This window comes from Melanerpes formicivorus, unplaced genomic scaffold, assembly GCF_026170545.1.
Source record: "Melanerpes formicivorus ecotype bairdi unplaced genomic scaffold, bMelFor1.0.p_v2 SCAF_185, whole genome shotgun sequence".
NCBI classification, from domain to species: Eukaryota; Metazoa; Chordata; class Aves; order Piciformes; family Picidae; genus Melanerpes; species Melanerpes formicivorus.
This window is the reverse complement of record NW_027142537.1, coordinates 72,646-91,280: the sequence shown is the minus strand read 5'-3', so window position 1 is coordinate 91,280 and position 18,635 is coordinate 72,646. Positions and strand designations below refer to the sequence as shown.

Below are 18,635 nucleotides of genomic sequence, written 5' to 3'. Positions count from 1 at the left end.
CCTCTTGTTCTGGTGCTGGTTGCCTGGGAGAAGAGACCAACCCCCACCTGGCTACAACCTCCCTTCGGGTAGTTGTAGAGAGCAATAAGGTCTCCCCTGAGCCTCCTCTTCTCCAGGCTTAAACAACCCCAGCTCCCTCAGCCTGTCCTCATAGGTACAGATAGACGTCCTCAGAGGTGGAAAGTGTCATCTCAGGTCACTGACTGCAGTACCTCTTCTGAGGAATGTGGCTGGGAAGGAGGTAGTAGGAGTGCTTCATCAGCCAGGCTGCAAATGGGTGCCAGGGATGGGGTGGTCCATCACCCTTTATGAACCATCTGTAGCTGCTTGGATTTGGCCTTAACTAGCTTCACAGAAAGCCAAGTATCAGTTATAGAAAAGGAGTACATTTCCAGGGGAGGAAGCTCAGTGTGATAGGGGTTGGTAGCTGCCCTTCCATCAGCTCCACAGGAATGTGACATATGTTAGCCAGTTAACTAGAGGAAGAGGGTGGCCCGTTTTGCAGCCTTCATCTCTCTTCTGCACCACTCCTTCATCTTGCCCTAAAGTGGTACTTCATCACAGCAGCTAAAACATCACTTCTGAGTGACACTGGTGCCTGTAAGGCTGCAAACCCACCTTTGACTGTATCCAAATATGTTTCTGTTCATTTAGTCACCATCCCTGGAGGTGTTCAAGAGGGGATTGGACGTGGCACTTGAAGCCATGGTTTAGTAGTCATGAGGTCTGTGGTGACAGGTTGGACTTGATGATCTTTGAGGTCTTTTCCAACCTTATTGATTCTCTGATGGGAGAGAAGATTTGGCTTTTGCTGCTGCAGCTCCTTGTGCTTGTTGTATGTGGGCTGTTCTCTATGCAAACCTCCTTATGTGCACGTCCTGTCTTGCCCTGCTCAGATTTGCCTTCGAGCTGCTTTTATTTGTGGTTTTTCCCTTGGCTTTGTGGGTAACCTCCTCGCAATGTATCTCTGTTTAGGCCTCTGCACTTTCTCAGTGCTGGGAGGTAAGGGGGTTAATGATTTGGTTTGGCTGTTTCAAAAGGACTGGTTGGGGGGATGGTAGGAAATGTATAGCAGTGGAAAAAAAGAGCCTGAGCTAATCTTTCCAGCAGCCTCGTGCTGCTGGGACTCGGTTCTGTTTGATCCAGCCAAGTTCAAGACATTCAGTTGGTTTAATTCCTGTTGAACAAACCAGCATTAAGTCAGCACCACATGAACCACGGACTGGAGTGTTTTGATGGCTTCTCTTCCCATGGGGAGCAGTCCCAGCAAGCTGGGCTGTCAGGAACAGGCTATCTCAGGGCATCATCTTCATATGGCTGATTAGCAGGACCTCTCAACGAGGGTATGTTGCACGACCTCAGCCAAAATATGTCAAGTGACCTGTTCCTCAGCCCCAAAGTGACCAGGTGCATGTTTTCCAGTCCACTCTGTCACTCTGTCACTCTGTGAGGAAGTGCCTTATACAGACTCAGCAGCAGTCTTGTAGTGGTGAGAAAAGTTAAACTCCCTTTGTTAAGCCTGCCAATGGCAAATGAGCTTCAGACTTGTGTGTGTTTTACTTCCCGTCCCTGCAAGAGCAGACATATTGTGATTGTCCATGCTCCTGGGGGGGTGTGACACCAGTGATAGATGCCAAGCTGCTGCATTGCTTCTTGCAAGAGATGGTTCTGGCTTTGCCATGTGGGATGGTGGCTGTGTGTGGAAAGAGAGTTGTGTGGCCCAGAACCAAGCTAGGTGGAGGCAGTTTTGTGAACGTGAGAGTTAGGACGCAGCACTGGTGAGAGAAGACTCTTACCCTAGTGGTTTCAGAGGGGCAGTTGAGCTTCCAGGTCCTGTGCCAGTGCCTGAGGGCTGTGGCTTGGCTGGTGACACGGGGGAATGCCATTAAATCACATGGTAGTTTTGCAGGGGACAGGGATGTGCCTGTCTGCTGACCTCCTCAAAGAAGGAAGGCCACAACAGTGATGCTAATCTTGCCCTTCTGCTATGTGACATTAGCCTGGCTGGGTTATCTGAGAAGGACTTCCTCCAGGGCCCTTGCAGGGATACAACTCACTACAGACCCTGGGCTCCCCTGGGGGTCCCACTGTCCCTTCTTCCAGTGAGAGGTGTACACAATCAGGGTGTTAGTTGGGTCCTGGTGCAAATGCATGGGCACCCTGCACAGTGCTTTCAGCTGTCCCTAGCTAGTCAGCTCAGCAGCATCCTGCCCCTTAGCCCTGCTGTAATGTCTGAAAATGCTCTGGAGCAATCAAGCAGAACAAGGGGAAGTTTAGGCTTGAGGTGAGGAGAAAGTTCTTCACAGAAAGAGTAATTTGGCATTAGAATGTGCTGCTCAGGGAGATGGTGGAGTCACTGTCCCTGGCGGTGTTCAAGAGGGGATTGAATGTGGCACTTGAAGCCATGGTTTAGTTGCCATGAGGTGTTAGGTATTAGGTTGGTCTTGATGACCTCTGAGGTCTTTTCCAACCTGGTTGATTCTGTGGTTCTATCCTGCTGCTCCTCAGGATGCTCTGAGCTGTCACTGCTGCAGGTAGTGGGAGGGGAGCTAGTGAGGGGAAGTCTGATGGAAAATGGAGGATTGTTCCCTTTCCATAACTAGTGAGCTGATACAGACATTCCTGACAGACTCTGTACTGCCTCCCCCCCAGCAGAGAGAGATGCTGAGCCTCTGGCCTCTGCCATGGCTTGGCCACAGAGCAGCAAGCAGCTCCTGGAACAGGCCATGTTATGTCCTGCCAGCTCCTACAGCAGCAGGGAAATTGTTAGAGGCCACCAGCAGTGGAGCTGCCTGAGACCACACTGCATGGGGCTGCCTTAGGTGGCAATCTCTTACACATAAGTGCACCTAACCTCCTGCACAGGAGAGTCACTTATTGGTGACCTGCTGGTGGGAAAAAATGATCACCTGTGTTTCTTCCAAGCCTCTGCAAGAGGACCTTGTCATGAGGCAGAACAGGTTGAACAAGCCATATCTGGGAAGAAAGTCACCATGCAATGAGAAGTAAATTTGTGAGGGGGCACAGGGGCATTTCCCAAGCTACAAAGATGTGAGCCTGGAAAGAGAAATGTTTGTTTGTATTGTAAATATTAGAGTTACAGGGTTCTGCAAGTTCATGTCAGCTCACCTCCATCACTCCTCCTGCTCACCCCTTGCTGGCCCAGCTCCAGGATGAACAAAAGAGGTCAAATGCAGGCTTCACTCCAAAGGGATCTGTTAGCTGCCACGTGGAAGCTGTGCAAGGTGGGAACTCAGAGGTCAGTATCTGAGCTCTCCCCATTCTCCGTAGTAGTGCTGTGCATGGGAGAGGCCTGGGGAAAAGATCAGAAGGCAGCTCTTGTGGTTGTTCTCTCTAGGGCTGGTTACTTTTTGCCATTGCCTGTGCATATCTGAATATTGCTGTTCACCTTGAAATGCTCTGTCTCCCCAAAATGTTCAGTCCCTTGTGTCCTCTGCTGCCAATTTCACCTGCCAGAATGGGAATGGATGCTGCCTGCTACCTCTGAGTTTGCCTAAGGGGCACAATCTCCTACTGCTAGAGCTTAAACAAAATGCAGAAATACCCTCAGATGCCTGGGGGACAAAGCTCAGCTCTGGAAATGCAGGAAAAAGCTTGCTCTGCTATTTGAGAGAGCTCCTGCCAGATCGTGCCAGCCTGGGTAGCTCCTGTAGGCTCTCAGCAGAAGTCTGGAGGCTGCCAGGTAAGTCTGAAATGTCTTGCACATGCCCAACCTCCTGCATGTCCAGAAAGACAATGGTTGGGGCTACACTGGAGAACAAGCTCTTGCTTGAGATCTTTGCATGCAGTCATTGTTTTGCTTTGGGATGCAGAATGGAACTTGTAATTTCCTGAGGATTCAGGGATCTGAGTTCTTAGCTGTGATTGATGCTCTTGGCTCTCCCCCAGAGTGAGATACAGCTCCCATGTTTGCACTGCCATGCTCCTGGCATCCTCAGCCAGGTCTCTGGCATTTGCAATCATAGAATCATAGAATCAATCAGGTTGGAAAAGACCTCAAAGATCATCAAGTCCAACCTGTCGCCCAAGACCTCATGACTACTAAACCATGGCACCAAGTGCCACATCCAATTGGATCCTCTTGAACACCTCCAGGGATGGTGACTCCACCACCTCCCTGATCACCCACACTATGAGGCCTCAAATAGTCTTCTCTGCATCCAGAGTGTTTAGGACATTTCCTTTTCCCCTGTGAGCTGTGGAAATACATGTCTTCCCAGTGGTGCCATAAGATGGTGAGAGACAAGGTCCTACCTAGCCCTCTGGAGGTTGCTGCCAGTGTGGCACAGAAGTGTGACAGGGCACAAGGGCTGCTGTCAGTGCAGCACATCTCAGAACAGCAGATCAAGCAGGTGCTGCTGGCTGAGAGGCGGCAAGTGCCCTGCAAGAGGCTATGCCTTGCTGCGCTCTGGCATTGTGTTCAGCCCTTTCATGTGGCCTCACAGTAGCTATGTCTCCCCCTCCCCACAGCACCATTGCATGTGGAAGGTCAGCAGCCTAGGCAGAGAAGATGCTCAAGCAGATCTGAGTGTGTTCAGGTGATCCAGTAAGCTGCTGAACCGATTCTGAGTGCAAACACCTGGCTGAAGCCCAGTCAGTTACAGCTCCTGCTTGTCATTTCACGTGCATCTCCCCAGCAGAGGTGGTTATGTCTGAATTCACAAAGCTGAAGGATGAATTTATGCAAACCAAGCATGTGGCTCTGTTAGATTTCTTTTCCTTTCTTCTCTAAGATTTTAATTCAGCCTCTGTTGTCTATATCCCTGGCTTGTTGGATGCAGTAAAAACTGAGAAGTCTCAGGAACTTATGTAGATTAGATTGCCTCTTTGCTGAAGCCAAAAATTTGTGTTCCCTAATCAAAACCTTCCAGTAAGAATAAGGAAAAGATTTTGGTTTTAATTCCCAGAGGTGCTCCCTTAGCTCTGAAGCCCCTGCACTCAGCACTGGTTAGGCCACACCTTGAGTCCTGTGTCCAGTTCTGGGCCCCTCAATTTAAGAAGGATATTGAGACTCTTGAACATGTCCAGAGAAGGGCAACGAGGCTGGGGAAAGGCCTCAAGCACAAGCCCTACGAGGAGAGGCTGAGGGAGCTGGGATTGTTTAGCCTGGAGAGGAGGAGGCTCAGGGGAGACCTTATTGCTATCTACAACTACCTGAAGGGAGGTTGTAGCCAGGTGGGGTTTGGTCTCTTCTCCCAGGCACCCAGCACCAGAACAAGAGGACACAGTCTCAAGCTGTGCCAGGGGAAGTTTAAACTTGAGGTGAGGAGAAAGTTCTTCACAGCGAGAGTTGTTAGCCATTGGAATGTGCTGCCCAGGGAGGTGGTGGAGTCACCATCCCTGGAGGTGTTCAAGAGGGGATTGGACATGGCACTTGGTGCCATGGTTTAGTAGTCATGAGGTCTGTGGTGACAGGTTGGACTTGATAATCTTTGAGGTCTCTTCCAACCTTATTGATTCTCTGAGTCTATGGATGCCAGAATTGGTACACTTTTTCACAGCTCAATGAAACGTGCAAGAAAGCATGTCATCCCCATCACAGAGAAGTCACTACCTGCAGCAGTGTTAAGTCACAGAATCTGGAGTTACTTGTGGGACTTTGGTGTTTGGGTTCCCACATCACCTGTTTTGGAAAGTATCTGTCTTTGAAAACAGCCAAACCAACAGTCAACCCTTGTGCTTAAGTGGAAATGAAGCAAATGTTTTCTACACCAGCACCAGCCCAAGCATAAAAGCTTCCTAGAGTTAAACTGCTTCCTGGAGACCATCACTGTTTAACCCAATAGCTCTGATCCTTCCAAGCAGGGCTGCTCTTCATGAGGACCACTGGCCATTGCCCAAGGGTTTGGCTGCTGCTTCCATGTGTCATTTTTTGACCCCTGTGCTCTGGACCCTCCTCACACAGACAAGGTATCCAGTCACCAACCAAGGTGCATCTCCCAGACTTTACTATCAAACCAGGAGGGAAAACTGAGCTCAGACTGCAGGAACTGTCTGGATCTATCACTGCTGCTGTCAAGCTCTATTTTCTTCTTCTCTCTCATCTCTCCTTTTTTCCCTCTTGCATGTTAAATTTTAAAACTGGACAGATTCAGCAGGCAGTGGCTGCAGCTAGGCTTTGGCTTTGGCTTTGGCTTTGAATAGCACAGTCTCAATATCCCCTCTTAAATTAGATGGCAGAATCCTTCTCCTGTCTCTTGAGTGCAGTTATTTTAGCAGCAAGGAGCCTGTCTTCATGGAGCAGGGCTGTGTTTCTGCAGGCAAGGATGAGTGAGCTATCACTGCTGCCCCTGAAATACTCATTGTTCATGTGAGGTGCTGGAGAGGAGTCAACAGAGTCTGAGAAACTCATTGGTGTGTCCTAGTTTCTGGCTCTTCCAAGTAACTGACTTATAGCAAGTGCTGATCCCTTTATACTATAGATCTCTGTGTATTGTTTCCCCTTTTGATAAAGTAGGGATAATACTGTTCTGATGTGCTTCCCACTGTAAACCCTTCTTTCTCCTGTGAACACAGCTCAGCTGCACACATGCTATGTGTCTGAGGCAGTCAATTCATTTATCACTACCTTTTGCTATATTCAGAACCAGAATCCATCACAAATGCAGATCTATTACAAATCCATCACATTTGTGATGGATTCACACCCCACCTACCCCATATTCAGAGCTTCTGGGTTTGGTCTGGGAGCATTCGTTCTCAGGGGCTGCCCTGAGAATTGTCTCCCTGCAGTCCTCCCAGCACCTATCCCATTCACCTGCCCAGAGCTGCAGGCTGTAATTAGCACTCAGACTGATCATTTTGGGTGCCCAGGCACCAGAACTTTTTTCTCTCTTTTTTTAGATCTTGTGCAGACACAACAGGAAGTGAAGCTGGGGTTGTGAGAGAGCATGTGGGGAGACAGTGGTGGGGTCAGGATTTAGCTGTCTTGGGCCTCTGGGGTGTGTGCTCGCATGCAAGCACATGTCCTGCCTCTTCACTTCCCTAGGCTGGAGACCCCTGAATCTCCAGATTTTAAAGCTCTCAGTGTTTTCTATTGGAGACCACAAATGGAGCTTACAGCTCCTCATAGCCCCAGGGTCCAACCTGGAAAATGCCTGAAAGTTCCATCCTCCAGGCCAAAAGGAGTTGGGATTCCTCCTACTGCATCTTGGCTCTATGATCTGGCATTTCCAAGCCTCTTCCTGTCTGGCACCTGAGCAAGTGGCCATGAAGATACCCTGTACATGAAACGCTTAACAGCCCCTCTGTGCTGGCCTGCCCCAGGGGACAATCACATTCTGGCTCAGCTTATACAGGCATCCAGCCCTTGCAGCCTCCCATGGTGCAGCAAGTCCTGGGACAAGATCACCTTGCAACTCTCCTCAGCAGCTCTGGATCTGCCTTGGTCCCAGGAGAGCAGAGCTGTGACTGCTGCAGGTGAAGGTTGCCAGTGCTGTGGATAATAGCATTCACAGGTTTTTTTTGCTGCTATGGCAAATACCTCACCTGATAAGTTTCAGAGCTTCATTTGCCTTATTTTGTGACTGTCACACTGGCAGCTGATAGCCCAGAACTAATGCATTTGGGACCTCCTGCCACTTCCAGCAGCAAAGCAGCAAAAGCTGCTGAATTCCAACATTGTGAAATTAAAGTCTGTTGAATTTCCACTCCCTTGGTCCAGGACGAAGCATTAATTTCCCTGTTTAGAGTTGCAGTCTCTCCCTGCCATGGCAGCCTTTCTCAATGCTTTGGCTATCATCAGTGTACTTCAGCTTGCTCCTGAAGTATTGATCCTGAAGTTAATCTTGCAGATAGCTTATAGAAATCCACCTTCTGCTCAGCATTCCCCATATAAATACTGCCTGCTTTCCAGCTGCTTGTGTCCCTTGCAGTTCAATTTTTAAGCTTCATCTTCTCTAATTGAAGTACTTGTTTCCTGTGGTATGTCATGTCTCATGCACTGCCTGTGTCTGGGTGAAGATCTACCACATCTGCTGGATCTACAGAAATGGTTTATTTTACCCATATGAGGTTGCATGGGCATAAGCTGTGCTGAGTAAATTCCATGTTGATTTTATTCTCCCATCCAGTCACACCCACATCTTTTGTTTTCTTTCCTTCAGACTGTTTTCTAAAGCCTTGGTAATGCTGATGTCAGCCTGGCAGGCTTGTCACTGCCTGAATCCTGTCTCCTAGCCAAACTCTTCCAATTAAGGCATTGGATTTGCTGTTGTGGTTGCAGAGAACCTTCCTCCATAATTAAGAGTCTCTGCAGCCAAAGCAGTGAGTTCTTTCACTGGTGCTTCCAGAAGTCTGAGATGGGCATGATCCAGTCTTTCCCTCACTTCACACATGTCTGGCTGTCTTTGCAATCAGCTAGTACACCTAAATATCCACAGCTTTAAAATCTATTCCCTTTTCCAAAGAGAGTTGGCAATTCACTGAAACCCCAGATCCTGCTGTGGTATTGATGTCACACCACTGCAGGAGAACAGCTTCAGTTTTGATGGGACAGCACTAAAACCTGAGCTGTAAGGGGAAAGGAGGGAGTGTATTGCCTTTCTGAGCTCTGAAGGAAAAGCTAGAAGCTCTTGTAGCACAGGGGACTCCTAAATGTGCCAGAGCTCTCTTTGAGGCTCACCTAATCCAGTAATTTCTGGTCCAAGTTACTGCCTTGGCACAGGGGTTTCAGTCTCGTGCTCTGCCTGACTCCTATTCCCTTTCCTCGACCTTCGAAGGTGCAAAGGACAAATGTGCTATTTCCTTCTGCCTGTCTCAGTGCAAAGGCATTTTGGATTTGCATCACAGACATACTCTGTCTTCATGCTTGTTACCCAGTAGCTATCCAGCAGTTGCCAAGGGCTGATGTTTTCTGCCCTTAAGAATCTCTATATACCTCAGCTAAGTGACATCCCTGCTTTCGGATGCAGTTGTGGCCACGCTAAATTTCCAAGGGTTGCCACTGCATGGGGTGGAATCTGGGAGCCTCAGTTACAAGCTGTAAAGTCAAGAGGAAAGCCAAGATGCAGAGATCTTGGCATCTCCCCTATGATGGAAGATCCTGCTGTACTCAGGTCTGTGGTGCCAAAATGCAGCATGAACCATTGATTTATCCTCAGGATGGTGTCTCCTCCCCACTGCCATATATTTTGTATTCCTTGGCTTTCTCAAATTTCTTGCAGTCCCAGGAGCATCCCAGGGATGGGTAAGCCAATGGTGCAAGGGATGGGGAAACTGACTTGCTTTCAGCATGAGTGAGTGAAAGAAAGATGTGTAAATGCCACTACCTGTCTGCCCCCTTCCTCTCTCCTCTTCCTTGTAGTCCAGGCTGTATCCCAGATCTGATGGAAGAAACAGGCACAGATCAAGAACTGAGCCTCTCCTCAGTTGCCCCCCATGTTTGTTTTCCCCTCCAGCTGTGCAGTTCAGCCAGCTATGGAGACCCTTGAGTTCAGCTTTCCTAAAGTCAGCCTTTGTCTGCTTGGGGTGGGTGGTGGAGACAAGGACAGGAAGGGGGACAGCACTTAGGGAACAGGATGGGGAGAGACCCCAGGATGGGAGTATTTTGTGGGACTTCATGATAAGGTGGTTGGGATAGAGCTGCTGGGGAAGAGGGATTTTATGTTAAACCCAGGGTCGTGCTATGTTCATATAGCTGCATGACAAGGACATGGGATTTGGTGATGGGGGAGGACTGGGAGAGTAGTGCACCAGCAGAGATGGTGCAGGGGCTGAGGGATGGTGAAAAGGGGATGTTCACAGTTGGACTCATGGGGCAGAGCTGTGTTAGGTGGCAAACATTGGTGTTAGGCGGACTGGACTCCATTAGACCACCATCTACAGCTTCACACTACCACACCTCCCTACCACTCTGACAGCCAAAGTTGCTCTGCTAGGCTATCCCAGATGTTTTGGAGATGCTTTGGGCACAGGAATCCCAGACTTACCTCCATTCAAGCACACACTACTGGCTGCAGGCATTTAGAGCCCCATGGAGGATGGGCGCTTTGGTCTCATGGGGCACGCAGATCAGCTGCAGCCCTGTGCTGAGCTGCACACAGTTGCAGCTGCTGCATCTTCCCCTTTGGTGCAGGATTTGACCCTTTCTTCAAAAGTCATCCTCATGGCCCAGCCAGGAGTCTGTGCTTTTCTCTTGGGGATGCTGTGTGGAGCACGAGCAGACAGTTTCCAAGGAGGGAGGCTTCCTGCAGTTGGAGCCATGTGAAAACTTGCCTTTGGGCCAGACGTTTGCTCTGAAGGGTCTGGCAAGTGCCCCAGGCAGGGATGGTGTCATCAGTGTCATCACTTTGGATAGCAAAAGCTGACAAGTTGCAGTGAGTGTGGAGCGCTGGTTCTTGCCCTGCCAGCTCAGCACTCCCAGGCTCCTCCAGCTGCATGAGAGCAGCCTGGCAGCTTTTTTCCCTTTTTTTATTGTGTGTCTCTTCCTCTTTTTCTCTGGATCCCTGTGCAGCATGAGCATAGCAGGGATCCCAGGGGGGTTGCTGCTATCCAGAGAAGATGCCTCGTTCTCGGCCAGATCTTGTGCTGGGGAAAGGCCGAAGGAAATCCATTTTGCAATGTTTCTGCTGGGGCTGTTGGCAAGAGTCACGCGAGGTGCAGCAGTCCCTGACCAAGCTTGTTTCTCTGCTTCAGCAGCACTGAAAGCACAGTCTGGAGGGGTCAGAGCACAGATCTGGCCTGCCTGACCTCTGCTCGCTTCCTGTTGTACTGCAGATTGGCTTTTTGTTCGCCCTAAAGAGCCTCCTGCAGAGCCAGTCCACTCTTCCCGGGGGCCATGACCTGACCCTGCACCGGGTGCTGAAGCCTTTCCCTGGGGCAGTGTTTCCACACAGCCTTGGGCAGCACTGGCACGAGGAATCTGCATTTCCAGCAGCTTCAGCTCAGCCTCCGCTGCGCCGGGTTTGCTATGGCCCTCATAAGAAAGGCTCTGGTTGATGCACATGTTAATCTCAAAAACAAATGCCTCCACTTTGCTTTTACTAAATATAGGACAATTGTCTGCTGCAGTACAGGGCGCTTGCAGACAGCCCACAGCAGGGTCACGCTCTTAAATGGAACTGGAGTTTATCAGCCCTGGCCAGGAAAGGGATTCGAGTTTAATGCTCCCTGCTCCCAGATTCCAGCTGCACTGAGTCGAGTTTTCAAGGTCGATCTCGTTCCTTGTCAGCAGGCTGAACCTGGAAATGTGAAACAGGGATGAGCAGCTCAGCCCAGGGCTCTTCCACTTATCTCTCATTAGCACAGATGCTGTTTCACCCTCTGTGGGGTAACTGATGCAGGGGCCTGAGGAGGAAGCTGTACCATCTTCACTGAGTCACATCTCAGTCAATGCAGTGCTGCAGGAAGTGTCGTTTGCCACAGACACGCAGGCCTACATGCACTGCTGATGAAATCTGGTGAGGGCAGGCAGTCATTTCCCCCTAATTACTGCTCCAGGAATTAATAACATTTAGCTTAGACCCTGATGACTTTGTGCTTTGGAGTAGTTCTCATTTAAGCTAAATATAAGCACATGAAAGCGAAGGTGGCCTTTGGATTGTTCCTACTGGTTGTTTTGGCTCAAAAGATGCCAGCTGGGGCTTGTACAACACATTTGGGGTGGTTTGGTGGCCATCAGTGAGCAAAAAAATCCAGAGCCCCAAACTGGCATGTATAAATCCTCTGTGTTAAAAACCAGACATGGTTTGTGAGAGATGCTTTTCCTTCCACCACATACATCCCTTTGAGATTTTAGAAGGTCCTGGTAGAAGTAGAAACTTGGCTTGCTGGAAGTACCTCCCAGGCTGCGATCTCCAGAACAATGTGTCCTGTCATCTGCTTCAGACAAAACCATCATCTTCCATTCTGAAACTCACACTGTGATTTCTTCTGTGGAAGCCCACTCCAGGGCTGCACAGCATCCATGGTTAGAAGTGTTGTTCTCATATGAAAACTGTCATGGCAGCCTCTGCCAGTGGAGAGGGTCAGATACAAGAAACAGAGGGTAGGTGAGAGGTGGAACAGGTGCTTGGAGGTATTACCGCAATCAAGAGTCTGCTCCTCTGTTGTGGCTGGCTCCATGCATTAGGTTTAGATATTCAGGACACATGATTCTGCCCACACTGTGCTGGAAAGAGGTCCCTGGGGCTGAGGGATGGCAGCTGAAGCAGATGCTTCATAGCCTGGAAGATGGTTGCATCCTTACATAATTTATGAGCATGAGAACTTGAGAATCTGTCACAAATCAACAGATTTGTGGCTGGCCAGATCCAGCCTCAGATTTCTGCTGCTGCAAGCAGACCTCCAAAATCAAACCAGCCAGTGTGCATGGCAGGGGTGGGGGGGAGGACTGCTTGCATGGCTGACTTCAGCTTCAAACACTCCAGGAGATGTTGCTGGTTTAGAATGCAAGGAATGAAGAAAGCAAATAAGAACTCAAAATGACTTTTCAGTCAGGCAGCGCATCTGACCAACTTCTGCTAATGGCTGTGTCTCGCGCTGGAAATGGAAACTCCAAGCCCATGGGGACTCAACGCAGAGCTGCTGGTGTTGGATCTGCTCTTTATCTCTGCCAAGCACTGATGTTGTCTCGCCCCTCATGGGACAGTGGCAGTGCTGGTCAGGGTCCTGTCACCTCCTGGGTCATTCCCATGCAAATGCTCCCTGCATAGAGTGGCATTTCCCGAAGGCATATGGATCAAACTGTGCTACATTGCTCTGGAATTTGTAACAAGCCATCATCTTTACTTATGGTCTTTTTATTTGTGTTTTGTTTAAAGGTTAGGCTTGGACCTTGGGAACCCTAACTGCAGGTTTTGTTAAAAAATAGGAAGGAGGAACAAGCATTGCTTGAGCTTCTTTTCCCAGAGCCAAACGGATATGTCTCTTCTCAGGGGACGTTGCCTCATCCCAACTTGGACATCTCCAGATAGGGTGAGGGAAGAAGCCTTTCACAACCCCTCTGATGTTTTTTGCTCCTTTTCCAGGCACAGAAGACGGGGTTATGAGATCCATTTGGCAGGGGAAGGCCGGTCGCAGCCCACTCCAGGCCCTGTATGAGAGTGACCAGGTAAGGGGACAGGGAGATGGTGTGTGGGGGGGGGTGTGTGTGAAGAGGCAGTGGGGTGCTAGAGGTTGACCCCTTCTTTCTTCCACCCCTCCAATGTGTGAGTCACTGTGCTGTCTCCAACCACCCCCAAGGTCCCCACATCTGAATGTCTGGCAGTGTCCAAAAGAAAAGACCACACCGCTTTGGGGAGTAATTGTTAATTAGAAACTGCTCATGTCCCTTGCTGGTGCTTGGGTAAATGTTTTCACTGCCTGTGAGCTGAGCCATAGCCAGGCAGCCCTGGGAGACTTTGCCATCTGAGGATTTCAAAACCATCTCTGGGCCATCACAGCAAGGCAAGACCATCATTGCTGCTCTCGCTGAGCTAGTAATCGATAGATGCCTCTATGTTGGGTGCTACACACACATACACATCAGGGGTTAATAATCCTGGGACATCTCACTCTTCTCCATCACCCTGAGCTGTGCCAGCTACACCTGCTGAAAAAGGGGCAGCCGGGCACAGTCTGAGCAAGGAAAATACTCCTTCCACAAGGTGGGCTGAGTGGGTGCCTGCCCATGCTGAGGTCTGCTGCAGAACAAGCCATGGTTGCTCTTTGAGGCAGGGAGTCATCACCCCCCACCATGTGTGCAGCCTAGCTGGTGACCAGTCATTGGGGCAGGTGTCCGGCTTGCCCCCAAAAGCTGAATGGGAGGTTGGGGCATTGTGGTTGAAGCTGCAGAAGGTGTGTTTGTCTCCTTCTGCATTTCCCCCCAGGTTTCTTCCAGAAAAGTGCCCAGAGGCAGTTTTCTTCCAGGCAGCCAGACTGAGCTTTGCAGAGGGTTCCTCACACACGGCTTCCCTGCAAGAAGTCCTGCAGGAAACCACCCTCCAGCTGGTGCAACTGGCTGGGCCATGGCCACAACCCCCAGCTCTAAACTGTCCTATGCATTTCCTCACATCCATGGGGCAGTCATTTTCTGCAGCCCCCAAGAAGCAGAGGGCAATGCTCTGGGTCCCTGCAGCTGGCTGCCATCCCCAGCACCTCCCTACTGCCCATCAGTAGTGCTCGCTGCAGCCAGAGCCAGATCTCTTTTCCACAAGCAGCATTAGTGTCCAGGTCGATGCATATGTGTCTAAAAGCTGCCAAATTACATTTGCTCAGGGAAAAATGGCAAATGTGGCCTTCCTTGGCCACGATGCCAGCAAACCCTAATGCTGCTGGAATGTCTTGGTGTTATTTCCTTAAGTGATACTTAATTTCCATGGCTTTTAAAGAGAAGGAAATGAAGGGAGTAATTTTGCTCTGAAATAACTGCAAGACATGCACTTATTCCAGTGGGTGGCTGCTGAAAAGTAGTCACATTTATTTGTTGCCATGCCTGCAGACAGTGTCTGTCTGTCTGTCTCTCTGGTCCAATGGTTTTGAATTATGCAAGTGCAGGGAAAAACACCTGAAAAAAAAAATCATACTGTTAAAATGCCTCTTTTTTTTTTTTTTAGCACTTGGGAAAAAGTTTTCCTTCCAATGTGAAATGGTGATGGGGAGCCTCTAAGCAAAAGGAATTTCTACTGAAAAGTGTGGTTATGTCCCAAGAAGGTGTGCCACCTGAAGGCCTCTTCAGTTCTGATCATAGAATCAATAAGGTTGGAAAGGACCTCAAAGATCATCAAGTCCAACCTGCTACCCAGCACCTCATGACTAGTAAACCATGGCACCAAGTGCCACGTCCAGTCCCCTCTTGAATACCTCCAGGGATGGGGACTCCACCACCTCCCTGGGCAGCACATTCCAATGCCTAGCAACTCTCTCTGGGAAGAACTTTCTCCTCACCTCGAGTCTAAACTTCCCCTGGCACAGCTTGAGACTGTGTCCACTTGTTCTGGTGCTGGTTGCCTGGGAGAAGAGACCAACCCCCTCCTGGCTACAACCACCCTTCAGGTAGTTGTAGATAGCAATAAGGTCTCCCCTGAGCCTCCTCTTCTCCAGGCTAAACAATCCCAGCTCCCTCAGCCTCTCCTCACAGGGCTTGTGCTTGAGGCCTCTCCCCAGCCTTGTTGCCCTTCTCTGGACACATTCAAGAGTCTCAATGTCCTTCTTAAACTGAGGGGCCCAGAACTGGACACAGTACTCAAGGTGTGGCCTAACCAATGCAGAGTACAGGGGCACAATGACTTCCCTGCTCCTGCTGGCCATACTATTCTTGATGCAGGCCAGGATGCCATTGGCCCTCTTGGCCACCTGGGCACACTGCTGGCTCATGTTCAGCTGGCTGTCGATCAGTACCCCCCAGGTCCCTTTCACCTACCCAAGTGCTTTATCTTCTTTATAAACAAGTAACCAACAATGCAAATGTCTTTTGTTTGCATTTCCTCCATCTGAGCACTTTCCTTTGTCATCCCCCTCTTGGAAGGAGAAGGGGTGGGAAGCTTTATCCTGCCCCTGTCTCAGTTTACTTTCCATACAGGCTCCTGGAGAAAGTTGTCACTATGGTGACCTGGACAAGGTTATTTCTTTTGTGGAACTGAAATCTACAAGGCTCTCAGTGTATTTCATCCTTTGCACATGGAGCTTTTTGCTCAGATGTTTTTGTCCCTCTGAAGGTGACAAACTTGCTGGATCATCCACGGCATGGGCAGTTTGTCTGAGGATCTCAGCTGTGACAGGAGCTTTACAAAGCTCCATCTCCACAAAACTGCCTCTACCAAGCTCTAGTTCCTCCCCAAACTGCTTATGGTCTCCCAGGGAGATGTGAGGATGCACCTGAATCTTGCTTGGCATGCCTGATGACAGCTATCAGCAAGGACATAGGGACCAAGGAGGTGGTCTGCCCTTCCCCTTCATCTTGAGCTTGCTATGTCTCTGCAGGCTGCAGTGACATTTGCTGTGGTGCCCTGTGATGTGGGCAGGACTGTCTTCACAATGACAAAGTGGAAGGCAACATCTTGCAACATGGGGATCGTTGTGTTAGTGTAACAGGGGGGCAGAGCTGCCCCAGATTAGCAAACAGGAGGTGAAGCCGTTAGCAGTTGGTCATGGTCTGGGCAAGGCTGTTGGAGGTTCTCAGCAATGCCCTCAGAGCTGAATGCAAAACCTCCCAACCTTTGTGAGCAAAATGAGAAGGGAGTGGGCAGGAGGAGGAGGGCACTTCCCCCTTCTGATCTCCTGGAAATGGGTTCCTTCCCCAGATGCTTTAATGACATTTTGGGATTTCTGATGAAAACCATGACAGGAAATTTCACATCCCCAAATCTTTCATCTGGGTCAGAGGAATCTGGGCTTATGGGAAGCCAGTGCAGCAGCTGCCAGGTCTTGGTGCAAAGGTCAAAAGAGATAAAGAAGAAGGACTATATATGGATTCCTCTTCCCTGTAGACAAAGGAGTCTATGACTAGAGCTGAAGCTTTGGACTGGCTGGTTTAGAAAAAGTCCCTCAGGAGAAGAAGCCCTCAGGAAAGGTTCCACCACCACCTCCAGCTCCTCCATCATGCCTTGCCATCCAGACTGGTGTAAGGAAGAGCTTTAGCCTAGTGTGTGTGCATGTGTGCTGTAACAAATAGTCCATTACTGACCATCTCTTCACCTCCTGCACCAAAGCAACTTGTGTTCAAAGTCCCCAAAAATCCCACAGGGGTGACTGACAAACCCAGGAAAGGGGAGAGATTGGGGACAGTTGTGGGCCAGGTGTTGTGTGTAGGCTGCAGTTGGCTTCTGCAGGCTAGCAGCCATCTCTTTGTTGTTGTTCTCTCCCCAGTTTGAGCAGTCGTCACTGCAGGCAGTGCACCAGCAGAGACGGGAGCTGTTGAGCAATGTCTGCAGCCGTTACACCCGCAAGCGGCGCCTCCTGCGGCCGGATGACTTGCGGCACTTGGTGGTGGACGACACACACGGCTTGCTCTACTGCTACGTGCCCAAAGTGGCCTGCACTAACTGGAAGCGAGTAATGATGGTTCTCACGGGGCAAGGCAAGTACCGGGACCCACTGGAAATCCCTGCCAACGAGGCCCACGTCTCGTCCAACCTGCGCACCCTCTCCGAGTACAGCATCCCCGAGATCAACCACCGCCTGCGCAGCTACCTCAAGTTCATCTTTGTGCGGGAGCCCTTCGAGCGCCTGGTGTCGGCGTACCGCAACAAGTTCACCCGCAGCTACAACACAGCCTTCCACAAGCGCTACGGCACCAAGATCATCCGGCGGCACCGCCGGCAGCCCAGCGATGAGGCCCTGGAGCGCGGGGACGACGTGCGCTTCGAGGAGTTTGTCTACTACCTGCTGGACCCACGGACGCAGCGGGAGGAGCCCTTCAACGAGCACTGGGAGCGGGTGCACTCGCTCTGTCACCCCTGCATCGTCCACTATGATGTGGTGGGCAAGTATGAGACCTTGGCTGAAGATGCCAGCTACATCCTCCAGCTGGTTGGGGCTGACACGAGCATCAAGTTCCCGTCTTCATCCAAGACCACCAGGACGACAGATGACATGACGGCCCAGTTCTTCCAGGACATTAGCCCTTTCTACCAAAGGAGACTCTTTAATTTATACAAAATGGACTATTTGCTCTTCAATTACTCCATCCCCTCATACCTCCACATCCGATGAGGCAGGGGCTGGGGGGAGAGGCAAAGGAGAGCTGGGTAACTCTCATCTTGCCACAATTCCTCTCCTCCCACTCTATGTTCATCTCTTGGTTGACTTCTCCTCCATGCCTTCTGCATTATGGCCTGCTCCCTATCGTGATGCCCATTTATGCATGGTCTGGAGGGAGGCCACCTCTCAAAACACTGTGGCTGGAGCTTTTCCTTCCCTTTCCCTCCTACCCTTCAACATATATAGGGAATGGTGTTGGGACCAGACACTGCTAGGTAGCAGGGCTTGCCTTGACTGGGGGCTTTCTTGAAACCAAGAGACTCCTCTGTAGATCCAAGCCTTGGGAAGGCTCCTTTTTTTGGGCAGGATCCCTTCAGGTCTTTTTCCTCCTTACTGGGCTGTTTGGGGATGGACACAGTGTCTCGGAGGCAGGGTGGAGCGTGTCAAAGACTTGCATAGAACCAGAAATAAAGCAATAATTTAATGTAACTTTTTCCTTTTGTTTAAAATTGCTCCCTCCTTTTCTTTTCCCCTTGTTCTCCCCTGTCCTCCCTCAGTTTTCCCCCACCATCCCCCCACTGCTGGGAAAGGCAGTGGTGTGTTCTCGCTGACAAAACCTGGAGGGCTTTTTGGTGCCTCTCATTCCACATGCTCTCAGCTGGGATGCAAAATACTCCAGAGAAAGAGAGAGGAGCAGGTTGGCAGCAGGTATGGGCTGATAGAGACACAGTGCTATCATCTCCTGAACTACAGCAGCAGAGCTCTCGATGCCTTCTGGTCAAATCAAAGAAATCCAGGCCCCACACCTCCTGTATTTTAAGAACAAGTGATAACTATTTTGCAAAGCCATATGTACAGCATGAGTGCAGGTGTCTGCTCAGATGAAATCACATCATCCAGGCCATGCTGGGCTGACAGGACCCATCTGGCACCACCAGCTTCTTGTCTCCAGCCACCATATGCTGCTCCCATTCGATGCCTCCTGAATGGGGTGG

At 50.2% G+C, this 18,635-nt stretch overlaps 1 protein-coding gene across 4 annotated transcripts in view; it reads left to right on the top strand.

The window, feature by feature from the left end:
• The window catches only part of LOC137457659 (carbohydrate sulfotransferase 11-like), a 63,725-nt gene extending 45,365 nt beyond the window's left edge, over positions 1–18,360 (top strand). For 2 of the 4 annotated variants that reach the window (XM_068169480.1, XM_068169481.1), the window contains 2 exons: positions 12,990–13,072; positions 16,807–18,357. In XM_068169480.1, the coding sequence (XP_068025581.1) occupies positions 13,007–13,072; positions 16,807–17,652 (912 nt within the window). In that variant the 5' untranslated portion in view covers positions 12,990–13,006 and the 3' untranslated portion in view covers positions 17,653–18,357. Of the gene's footprint in view, positions 1–12,989; positions 13,073–16,806 lie in introns of all 4 variants that reach the window. The other 2 variants (XM_068169478.1, XM_068169479.1) reach the window with 2 other exon arrangements.
• Positions 18,361–18,635: the final 275 nt, after the last annotated feature.